The following is a 12,750-nucleotide window of genomic DNA, read 5'->3' as shown; positions in this document are numbered from 1 at the left end:
GCATCTGCAGTCCTCACTTTTGCCAATACGGACTGTTCTGTCCATCACTAGCGATTGAGTTCGCACACAATTCAGGCTGTATACGTGAATATAGATATAGCGACAATATAAATTATCGAAGGCTTACACTCAAGGCTATTTTACATCGTACGTGAATTCAACTTAAATTTATTGCGCAACCGTTTTGCATATTGATGTGACAGTTGGAATGTAATACAGAGAAAACAATCTCAGAGTTACTGTGAAGACCCTCTGCCCATCATGTTTTTCTTTGTGTTATTCTCTGGTTTCACTAAGATAATATAACATTTTGGAGCAAAAATACAGACAAGTAAACCAAAACTCGACGCCCAAATAGCAAACACTTCGACAGCCACCGTGTACTTTCCAGGAGAGCTGACATAAGCCGGAATAAAAGTGATCCAAACAGCACAGAAGATCAGCATACTGAAAGTTATATACTTCGCGTCATTGAAATTATCTGGAAGTTTCCGGGCAAGAAAAGCTAACAGGAAGCATACCGTGGATAGAAGACCAATATAACTGGATACAAAATAAAAGGCTTTTAAAGAGCCCACGTCACATTCCAAAATAATGATATCTCTATAATAGGTCGCGTTTTTCAGTGGATAAGGAGGTGATACAATGAGCCAGATTGTGCAAACTAAACCTTGAAGAAATGTAAGAACGAACACGCCTAACCGTTGCTGCATGGGTCCAAACCAGTTCATCAAGTTGTTGTTGGGAAGAGTTGCTTTAAAAGCGATCACAACAAGAACTGTTTTCCCCAAAATACAGGAAATACAGAGAACAAATACAATTCCAAACGCAGTCCGCCGCAACATGCAGGACCATCCGGTCGGTTTCCCAATGAAGGTAAGTGAGCACAGGAAGCAAAGCGTTAGGGCAAAGAGAAGGAGGAAGCTCAGCTCCGAATTGTTCGCTCGAACGATAGGAGTTTCCCGATACTGGAAGAATACAGCAGCTGTACCCAATGCGAGGCACACGCCCACTAAAGCAAGTGCCACTAAGACATAGCCCAGAACTTCTTGGAAGGAAAGAAATTCAATCTTTTTGGGAACACATCGATCTTTTTGATCATTGGACCAATATTCCAAAGGACATTTCATACAATCAGTGGAATCTGAAAGAATGATATAATCATTAAAAAAAAGAGATTAATTTGGATACACGATAACATCGTATTCGGCTCCATGTTTGTGCATACCTGTGGCGTTGCTGATCTCACCATCGGCGCACTCTGCGCAGTCAAAACAACATATTGGCTGACCTTTCCGGCTGACCTTTCTTGTTCCGGGAGGACAAGGTTCTGAGCAAAGCGCACGTGGAATCTATGGGAAAAGAAAGACTTTATTCCCACCATATCATAAGAACAATACACAAATTACATCCGGCGCATCAAGAATGTCTTGCCATTTCAGGAATTCTGATCACCAACACAAGGTGCGCATTTTCAAAATAGCCTTAAATGTCTTAGTGTGCAAGCGATTGTTTTGCCACCAGAAACAGTTCTTCACGGATTCTTTCCTGATTTTGAAGCACTCAGTCAACGCTTCTTTTTATTTCTGCTCAAAGGCACACGTGGGGAGGTAGTGGAGTAGTGCCAATTTCGCTGGCCCTGTGCTCCCCAATCCTGGCTAATGTTCTGGCCATGGCTTTGTATCCGACCATAGCAAATGATAAAATCTGAATTTTATTTACTCGCTCATTGAATTTTTCTGTTCTTTCCCTGATTATCCTATATACACTTTGATGCATCTCAATTCCTAATTAACTTCGCTAGCAAATGTCATCCCACTATTTCGGAAAAGAGTGAGACAGAAAAGAGAGGCGGACCTGTCAGTCCTCAATCAGTAGTAGGGAAACTGCTAGAATCTACCATGAAGAAGATAATTAATGCATAGTGGGGTAAAAATGATCTGATCAGGCATACACAGCATGGATTTGTGAATGGAAAGACATGTTTGTTGTACTTGTTGCATGTTTCCCGAACCTGGAGCTTTATTTTGAAGGATATTTCACAAAATGGATAAAGGAGAGTTCTTGAATGCCGTACACCTGTATATTCACAGGCTTTTGATAAGGTTCCACATAGGAGGTTAGTTAGCATAATTAACTGCATGGTAAAAGAGATACTGACACGGATTAATGATCAGTTAATGGGCCGAAAGCACACAGTCGTAACAAATAGATCATCTGATATTAGTAGGCGGTACTCGTGGAGTACCGAATAGGTCAGTACTTGGTCCCCAGCTGTTCACAATATTTATCAATGATTTGGAGGTGATGACCAAATGGAATATTTTGCTATTTGTAGCTAATACAAAGTTAGGCAGGGATGTATATTGTGACGAAGATGCAAAACATACTTTGGAGAACTTGGAGAGGCTTAACAAGTGAGCAAGAATAACGAAAATGGAATACAATTATGGAAAAAGTGAGGTAATGCACTTTGATAGGACGGACAAATGTGCAGTGCATTTCTCACACGTTGATGGGATAAAAAGCGTAGATATGCGAAGGGATTGGAATGTCTCTTCAATAAGACAATTAATACTAACATGCAGGTGCAGCAAGCTATTAGGAAAACAAATGGAACATTATCTTCTATGATGAGAGGGTAAGATTACATGAGTAGTGAATTCCTGTTTCACTACTTCCTATGAAGAGAGATTGGGCAAACTAGGTCTGTATTCTCTGGAAATTTGAAGAATTAGAGGTGACCTCGTTGAAACTTAGAAAATACTTAAAGGGATATAATATACAGATGCAGCTAAGTTGTTTCCCCTGATTGGGGAGTTTAGAACCGAGGCGCACTGTTTAAAAATAATGGGGATGCCATTTAATTAAACCGCATAGGGTAAGACTATGTTGAAACTACAGTTTCAAGATTGTTCAAATCGGAGGAACGCAGAGAATGAGAAAAGCGATAAGACTCTAAAGAAGTGGTGTCCATAACTATTCATTTATCGTACCCAAGAAAACTCAGAATGGACAGTAAGTACCAACCTTGCTCGTGGGACGTATATTCAATGGACAGATTTTTTAAAAATGCACACACATGCAATTGCTGCCAAAGCTGCTGGTCTGAAAGTCGTTGTGTTACCGTAGATTGCCAGTCAAAATTTAAATGAATATACCTGATTGTCAACGGTGCTCCACACGATATCCCCAACGTTCAGGGCAAGTTCTTGCCCTAAAGGAGCCGTGCCATCATAATATCCAACGTTTACAATTTCAACTGTACCCTTCAAAGTCATTTGCAAATTTATTACTTCATACGTTGGGACTGGATCACCATTTGCATCAAAGTACACAACTTCTCCAGTCCGATCTGTAAAATTTACCGAGTGTAGGTAATGCAGCAGCTACAGAAGAACAACGTAAATCATGTAAATCATTAGATGTAACAAGGGTATGTTACACGTGGATAGATGCATTCAAATTCATTCAGGTCTTGGAACTGTGCAAATTCCCTTTGAGTTTGAGATGAATTATTAAACACAGATCCTACATGAACGTGATGGTTTTAGCTGTGGTTTCATGGCAACATATCGGCAGTGAGGCAGAACGCTTCAGATCAAATCCCACTTCAGAGACTTTATCCCATTATCTAAACTGACACCTGGGTGCACTAAAGACTGAGTGCAACAATGTACTTTTCTGTGATTCATCTGTTAAATAGAAACAGAAAATGGGAGCAGAAGTAGGCCATTCAGCCCATTGAGTATGCTTCTCCTTTCATTGTGATCATCCAACTCTATAGCCTCGTACTACTTTTCCCTATAACCTTTCATTCCTTTAACCCGAACTGCTATATCCAACCTCTTCTTCAAATCATATAATGTTTGGTCCATCACTTCCTTCTATAATAGCGAATGACAGTCTCACCACACTCTAGGTGAGGAAATGGGAATTGCTCCGAGAAGCAAAATGCGAAGGAAAATCATTCCATCCCCTGCCCAATATCCTAGTCCTTAAACACATAAAATGATGATCTGCTTATCTATGATGTGGAGGTGTGGGTGTTGGGCTAGGTTGGACAAGGTCAAAAATCACTTGACAACAGGTTATAGCCTAACAGGTTTACTTGATTTGGAGATGCCGGTGTTGGACTGGGGTGTACAAAGTTAAAAAACACACAATACCAGTTTATAGTCCAACCTCTTCTTCAAGGAGCGTCGCTCCGAAAGCTAGTGTGTTTCCAATTAAATCTGTTGGACTACAACCTGGTGTTGTGTGATTTTTAGGTTTACTTGAAAACGCGAGCTTTCGGAGTGTTGTTCCTTCTTCAGGAGCTCGTGACCTTCACCTGAAGAAGGAGCGAGGCTCCGAAATCTTATTGTTTCAAATAAACCGGTTGGACTGTAACTTGGTGAAATTTTGACCCTACTTATCTATCATACTGTTGTTTGTGAAGCAATTTAACTTTCGCACTACACTTAAAACGGGCTTCCTTAATTACAAAGCTCTCTGGAACTGCTGAGGCACTGAAATGCGCCACTAATTACATCTTTCTTTGTTATTAGCTTTAATGTTACAGCGATTATCTGGCTTCCTATACATTCGCAAACATTTTCTGCAAGGTTTCGGGGGGGGGCGGTTCCTTTTTTTTTAATACCGGCATGTTATTCTTTCTGTCTCATTCCCTGAATATATCGTTTGCTCACTGGGATTGTTTGTTAAAGTAGAACTGCTCAGTAGTAAAGACACAACTGGGAATGTAACAAATACCATTTTGGGTGATATTTATTTGCAGAGTTTTTGCACTAGAAACGATTGGGTCACCATTAATGTGTGCCTATTTTCTTACCTGCCAGGGTTCAAAGTTTGAAATGTGAGCGCATGTATTGTTCATAAAGGGGCCATAGCCTTCTTCACAGTTTAGCATATCGTCAAGTGCATGAGCGACAGCATAGACCGCTTTGTACACATGGTAGGAACTTCCGTCCATTATCGCTGGAAGGTAGGCGTTTTTTATTTCATCCAGCTGTTCTTTTCCCGTGCATTGCTGCATTTGGAATTGCTCTGTCACATTGTCAGCCTTTAAAGAGCACGTGAATGCAGCTTCCCAAAATTTATTCACGAAAATGCTGTCAGGGAACCTGGAAGGATGAATTTTTAGAAGATAATCTCTGAGTCCGTCTATTTCTGTTCTTCGGGTTGCTAAACCAATCGTCCCAACCAGAAATCTCGCTCTTTCTTCAGGGGGGAGCAAATCTTCTGTAACCCACCCTTCACTCCCAATCCATTGTATCCCAGTTACATTTTGACGCAAAAATTCCTTAAGTAATATTCGCATCTCTCCAGGATGTAAGAACCCCACCAAGACTTTTGTGGTCGCCTGTTTGATCACCCGCACTATTTTGGTGACCTTGTCTGCAGGGTCCGTTCGATAAAACAATTCAGAGTACGCAATGCACACCCCAAAGTTTTGGGCTTCTTCGATAAATGCTCGCATTCCAAAATTCCCATAGTCGGTGTTACTTCGAATTGTCCCAATCCAATTCCAACCGAACGTTTTCACTAGTACAGCGAGAAGTTTGGACTGATAATCGTCACTTGGGATGGTTCTGAAGAATGTCGGGTATTCTTGTTTGTCACTGAGGCACGAACAAGTGGAGAAGTAACTAACCTGCACAGTAATAAATGTAAATGGATGAAAGCGCGTGTTTAGGTGCTTTGAATTACCTAGAAAATCTCCTTAAATTGGCATTCTTGCAAATTGTTCTGATGAATGTAAGACGAAAGTCTGAGAGAAAACGTATCCCTTTTCCAGCAATGCTCAAGTGCTCAATATTACAAAACAACTACTTTAAAATTAGATACTCCACAGTATGGAAAAAAAGCCCTTTGGCTCAACAAGTCCACGCCGACCCTCTGAAGAAGGACTCAACCAGTCCCATTCCCGACCCTATATTTACCCCTGTCTAATGCGCCTTATGGCCAATTCACCTTGCACATTTTTGGATTGTAGGAGGAAACCAGAGCACCCGACGGAAGCCCATGCAGACAGGCTGGAATCGAACCCGGGTCCTTGGGGCTATGAGGTAGCAGGGCTAACTACTGAGCCACTGTGCTGCCCGCAAATATGCGCAATTAAGCAATATGACTTATGATAACTTGTTCAGGACGAATTATTTGATATAACTTCTATAATTATAATACTAATCTCGTAAAATGTAACAGGAATTAATTACACAGTTTTTAATCTTTTGTTTAAAATATTGAGCTAAAAGGATCTCTGGTGGATGCACTCATAGAGTCATAGAGTCATAGAGATGAACAGCATGGAAACAGACCCTTTAGTCCAACCTGTCCACGCCAACCAGATATCCCAACCCAATCTAGTCCCGCCTGCCAGCACCCAGCCCATATCGCTCCAAACCCTTCCTATTCATATAACCATCCAAATGCATCTTAAATGTTGCAATTGTACCAGCCTCCACCACATCCCCTGGCAGCTCATTCCATACACGTACCACCCTCTGCATGAAAACGTTGCCCCTTAGGTCTCTTTTATATCTTTCCCCTCTCACCCTAAACCTATGCCCTCTAGTTCTGGACTCCCCGATCCCAGGGAAAATACTTTGTCTATTTATCCTATCCATGCCCCTCATAATTTTGTAAACCTCTATAAGGTCACCCCTCAGCCTCCGACGGTCCAGGGAAAACCACCCCAGCCTGTTCAGCCTCTCCCTATGGCTCAAATCTCCCAACCTTGACAGCATCCTTGTAAACCTTTACTGAACCTTTTCAAGTTTCACAACATCTTTCTGATAGGAAGGAGACCAGAATTGCACGCAATATTCCAACAGTGGCCTAACCAATGTCCTGTACAGCCGCAACATGACCTCCCATCTCCTGTACTCAATTCTCTGACCAATAAAGGAAAGCATACCAAACGCCTTCTTCATTATCCTATCTACCTGCGACTCCACTTTCAAGGAGCTATGAACCTGCACTCCAAGGTCTCTTTGGGACCTTACCATTCAGTGTGTAAGTCCTGCTAAGATTTGCTTTCTGAAAATGCAGCACCTCACATTTATCTGAATTAAACTCCATCTGCCACTTCTCAGCCCATTGGCCCATCTGGTCCAGATCCTGTTGTAATCTGAGGTAACCCTCCTCACTGTCCACTACACCTCCAATTTTGGTGTCATCTGCAAACTTACTAACTGTACCTGTTATGCTCGCATCCAAATCATTTATGTAAATGACAAAAAGTAGAGGACCCAGCACCAATCCTTGTGGCACTACACTGGTCACGGGCCTCCACCACCCTCTGTCTTCTACCTTTGATCTAATTCTGTATCCAAATGGCTAGTCCTTCCTTTATTATGAGATCTAACCTTGCTAATCAGTCTCCCATGGGAAACCTTGTCGATCACCTTACTGAAGTCCATATAGATCACATCTACTGCCCTGCCCTCATCAATCTTCTTTGTTACTTCTTCAAAAAACTCAATCAAGTTTGTGAGACATGATTTCCCACGCACAAAGCCATGTTTGACGATCCCGAATCAGTCCTTGCCTTTCCAAATGCATGTACATCCTGTCCATCAGGATTCCCTCAACAACTTGCCCACCACTGAGGTCAGGCTCACCAGTCTATAGTTCCCTGGCTTGTCTTTGCTGCCCTTCTTAAACAGTGGCACCACGTTTGCCAACCTCCAGTCTTCTGGCACCTCACCTGTGACTATCGATGATACAAATATCTCAGCAAGAGGCCCAGCAATCACTTCTCTAGCTTCCCACAGAGTTCTAGATTAGATTACTTTACAGTGTGGAAACAGGCCCTTCGGCCCAACAAGTCCACACCGACCCACCGAAGCGTAACCCACCCCTACCCCTACATTTACCTCTTACCTAACACTACAGACAATTTAGCATGGCCAATTCACCTGACCTGCACATCTTTGGACTGTGGGAGGAAACCGGAGCACCCGGAGGAAACCCACGCAGACACGGGGAGAACGTGCAAACTCCACACAGTCAGTCGCCTGAGGCGGGAATTGAACCCGGGTCTCTGGCGCTGCGAGGCAGCAGTGCTAACCACTGGGCCACCGTGCCGCCCACACCTGATCAGTTCCTGGGAATTTATCCACCTTTAACCGTTTCAAGACATCCAGCACTTCCTCCTCTGTAATCTGGACAATTTGCAAGATGTCACCATCTATTTCCTTACAGTCTATATTTTCCATATCCTTTTCCACAGTAAATACTGTTGCAAAATATTCATTTAGCACCTCCCCATTTTCTGTGGCTCCACACAAAGGCTGCCTTGTTGATCTTTGAGGGGCCCTATTCTCTCCCAAGTTACACTTTTGTCCTTAATATATTTGTAAAAACTCTTTAGATTCTCCTTAATTCTATTTGCCAACACTATCTCATGTCCCCTTTTTGCCCTCCTGATTTCCCTCTTAAGTATACTCCTACTTCCTTTATACTCTTCTGAGGATTCCCTCCATCTATCCTGTCTATACCTGACATATGCTTCCTTCTTTTTCTGAACCAAACCCTCAATTTCTTTCGTCATCCAGCATTCCCTATACCTACCAGCCTTCCCTTTCACCCTGACTGGAATATACTTTCTCTGGATTCTTGTTATCTCATTTCTGAAGGCTTCCCATTTTCCAGCCGTCCCTTTACCTGCGAACATCTGCCTCCAATCAGCTTTCGAAAGTTCTTGCCTAATACCGTCAAACTTGGCCTTTCTCCACTTTAGAACTTCAACGTTTAGATCTGGTCTATCCTTTTCCATCAAGATTTTAAAACAAATAGAATTATGGTCGCTGGCCCTAAAGTGCTCCCCCACTGACACCTCAGTCACCTGCCCTGCCTTATTTCCCAAGAGTAGGTCAAGTTTTGCACCTTCTCTAGTAGGTACATCCACATACTGAATCAGAAAATTGTCTTGTATCCGTCAGATTGTAGCTACCTTCAACTGAATTTCCATCATTTAAATTTCTAATTGGATCCTTTATTCTATTACTAACTCCAACTTTAAGGGACTTTGTAGCGTGGTGGTAGTGTCCCTACCTCTGAGCCGGAAGACCCACGTTCAAAACCCACCTGCTCAAGAAGTGTGTGATGACATCTCTGAGCCGGTTGGTTATAAATATCCGGTTCTTATTTTACTCGCTGCACTTGGGCCATTGCATCCCCTGCATCATGCATTCAGTTTGGACACAGCACCCAGCAGGGGTGTTTGTCGTGTTATTTAACTCTTTTTGTGACTAGACACTATTTATAGTCGTACGATTGAAAAAACTAATCGAAAGCTATTCAAATAATCTCAAATGAAAAAGCAGTCAAGTATTCGATATTTTACCATCGGAATTCCGAAAGAACCAACTGCCCTTGCGGCTGCAATGGAGGACGTGGATATATCACATCCAATAATAGCTGCGACATTGGAGGAACCTTTACATTCAGGGTACTCAATTAGTTCTTGCTCTCCATTCACCAAAGCCAGCGCTGCTTTCGATGCAATCGCTGAGGACGAGCAGTCATCGTAGATTTTATATCCCAGAGTGGTATTCGGAAGTAGAGTTTTGCTCCGATTTATTTCATCGATAGCAAATATCATAGTCTGCATCAGGCGAAAGTTTGACAAGTGGAAACTGCGGAATATATAAATAAAATACCGTATGCATATTCAAGTCATCATTCAATCGTGGATTGAATAACATAGCTAGAATACAATTGTGTCTGCTAAGTGATAACGAAGAGAAAGTATATTTGGTCAACAATAATTACTAGATGATTGTTACTCTCTTCCTTCTCAGAACTGCAACAACAAGCCATATTCAAAGAAATGTTTGAAGGTCCACGTATGGATGTTTGCGCTATCTATAGACAGATCTATGTGCATAGGCATTCACATAATGCATATAAATTGGAAATGTTATCAACAACATTGCCGTGGCCTCACTCTCTTTCCATAGTTTTACGTAGTTATTCAATTTAAGCAAGTACATGAGATGGGTATTGGTGTTCAGTTGTAATACACGCGACGCAACAAAAAAGGCCTGATTCATGAACAGACAATTCTTCAAATAGCTTTAACACCTGAAGTCTTCACTTCAGTATACTTTAGTCAACAAAGTAGCATCCAGATTTTGCATTGACAATAATGCTGAGTATGCGAAATAGCGTACTTTTCAATGTTTATCCCTGTCTAGTGCGGCATGAAATTCAGAAGTTCTTGTCCTAAGCTACATCGCCAATGAAATACTCTCACCAAAAGGTTTGAGATTTAAATACATATCTGACTTGTCGTTGGCAATATTTAAAAACAAAATGCAAGCTTTCAGGAAAAAGGATGCTTATTTTCTGTTTCTTTTATCTCTCTTAATCCAATCCCTTTCCTCTAATTCTTTGTCTTCACTGTTTTGTAGGTTAAATAATCTATTTTACAACCCTTTATTCAACACCGCACGCGTTAATGGGAATCTTCAAATGGTTCAAACAGACGCACAAATTGACCTTCGGTACTCAGTAGAGGGCGTATTTTCAGAGCTCCAATTGCTACAGATCGAAGCATAAAAGTTTGACGAACACGATCGGCTTTTGGTTTACTTGCACTTTTTGTAACTGTCCCTTGAGTGAGAAAAAAGACATTTTATATCCTCTTATAAAATTACTTCGCAATATCTGACAGACAAAACTAAAAGAGAAGAAATTGTCACAATTTTCGACACAACGTTATATTTTTGCAGCCATTTGCGTTTAGTTCCAATATAACTCAATGGTGTGACCGCCGCTACCATAACCGTGAAAAGAACGTCATGATTTGCCGGTGTTGGACTGGGGTGTACAAAGTTAAAAATCACGCAACATCAGGTTATAGTCCAACTGGTTTAATTGGAAGCACTAGCTTTTGGAGTGCTGCTCCTTCATCGGGTGGTTGTGGATGAAGGAGCGGCGCTCTGAAAGCTAGCGCTTCCAATTAAACCTGTTGGACTATAACCTGGTGTTGTGGGATTTTTAACCGTGAAAAGAACAGTAGGCATTTGTAGTCTCCGCTGATAAAGAAAAAGCATTGCAGTGTTACCACATGATTGGCCTTATGTATGACAAAGTTTTGACATAGCCAAAAGAATGATCTGAAAAGCTATGTTTACACATAGATACAGGGAATTGATGTAACATATCGGCTGACACACGTAATCACCACCAATGTGATGCAAGTTTAGCATACACTCGGTACATTGACCTTACAATAGAAATTCGTATTCCTAAAAGGAATAACGAAGGAAGTACTCCGCAACAAATGCAAAACAAGGTAAAAATTAACTCAAAGTTTGCCTTTAGTAGGGGCGGTATGGTGGCTCAGTGGTTAGCACTGCTACCTTACAGCGCCAACGTCCCAGGTTCGATTCCACTCTCGGGTGCTCCGGTTTTCTCCCACAATCCACAGATGTATAGGATAGGTGAATTGGCCATGCTAAATTGCCCATAGCGTTAGGTGTATTAGTAAGAGGGAGTTGGGTCTGGGTGGGTTACTCTTCGGAGGGTTGGTGTGGACTTGTTGGGCCAAAGTGCCTGTTTCCACTCTCTAGGAATCCATTCTAATGAGCCAGGCTAATTTTACTAAAGATGCTCACTCAAATAAATAAAAATAATATTTTCAGATTATAAAGGAAAAGTTGTTTAACCCACGAGATAGGCGGCACCGTGGCTCAGTGGTTAGCACTGCTGCGCCAGGTTCAATTCCAGCCTCGGGTGCCTGTGTGGAGTTTGCACATTGTCCCCATGTCTGTGTGGGTTTCCTCTGGGTGCTCCGGTTTCCTCCCACAATCCAAAGGTTAGGTGGATTGGCTATGCTAAACTGTTCATTGTTTAGGGGTAAGTATAAGATAATAGGGTAGGGGAATGGGTCCGGGTGGGTTACTCTGCGGAGGGTCGATGTGGACTTGTTGTGCGAAGGGCCTGTTTCCAAGCTGTCTGGATTCATTGATAGTTAGCTCCAGAATCGAGCAGTTGAGTCTGTAATAGCGTGAAACAGAACCATTCATTGTCATTTTGTACAGTCATTGAAGACTAATGTCCCGTGCAGCAACTCCACTCACCTTTCACAATCCGTTCCTGTCGGAGTTGTGGTAAATGAAGGAATGTCCGGATTCGCATCTAAATGGACTGTAAATATTCCACCCAAGATGATATCACCATCCTCAAATACACTGGGTAAATCATCGTTAGCTCGACGGTTACAGACCATTCCATGTGTTTTCCACATAGGAACAGCAGCTGCCAAAATGAATATCACAAACAGAATCATTGCTTTATTGTAACGAACCTGTCTGTGGGTTATGAAAGACAAAGAAAAACCGCGACTTATATAGCGTCCTTCATAGCCTGTGGACATCCCAAGGCGCCTTCAAACAAATTAATTTCCAACAGAAAGGGAGGAACTCCATATGTGTTACATGGGGCACGAGCTACCTATGTGTATGGAGTCATTGGTCAAATCTACACACAGGGGAATTCACACCAAATAAAAGTAGACAAAATGTTAAAGCGAGGAAAAATTACATATTCAGATTGATAAACAACAAATCCCAGAGAATATAAACAAAGTTTTGTGGCACTAATTATCAAGACCAGATGTGACTTTGAGACATTTAGAAAATATCGCTGTAGCTATGTTACCTGAATTAATTGGGAACTGAAGTTAAGTCACGCATCTCACACACAGTCAGGGAATATATTTCATCAATTGGG

The 12,750-nt window shown here is 41.9% G+C and overlaps 1 protein-coding gene across 1 annotated transcript; it reads right to left on the bottom strand.

Moving 5' to 3' along the window:
• Window positions 1–236: 236 nt before the first annotated feature.
• Window positions 237–12,247, bottom strand: LOC122555644 (extracellular calcium-sensing receptor-like). Its single transcript, XM_043701642.2, has 6 exons — window positions 12,099–12,247; window positions 9,356–9,647; window positions 4,835–5,656; window positions 3,162–3,389; window positions 1,229–1,352; window positions 237–1,144 (listed from the first exon to the last, which is right to left on the bottom strand). The coding sequence occupies exons 1-6, from the start codon at window positions 12,245–12,247 to the stop codon at window positions 237–239; spliced, it is 2,523 nt and encodes an 840-aa protein (XP_043557577.2).
• Window positions 12,248–12,750: the final 503 nt, after the last annotated feature.

The sequence above is a fragment of the Chiloscyllium plagiosum genome, unplaced genomic scaffold (genome assembly GCF_037043375.1).
Source record: "Chiloscyllium plagiosum isolate Xiang-an unplaced genomic scaffold, Cpla_swu_hap1 HiC_scaffold_13, whole genome shotgun sequence".
Taxonomy (NCBI): domain Eukaryota; kingdom Metazoa; phylum Chordata; class Chondrichthyes; order Orectolobiformes; family Hemiscylliidae; genus Chiloscyllium; species Chiloscyllium plagiosum.
The sequence above is the reverse complement of the archived record's forward strand: the minus strand, read 5'-3'. Positions and strand labels throughout refer to the sequence as shown.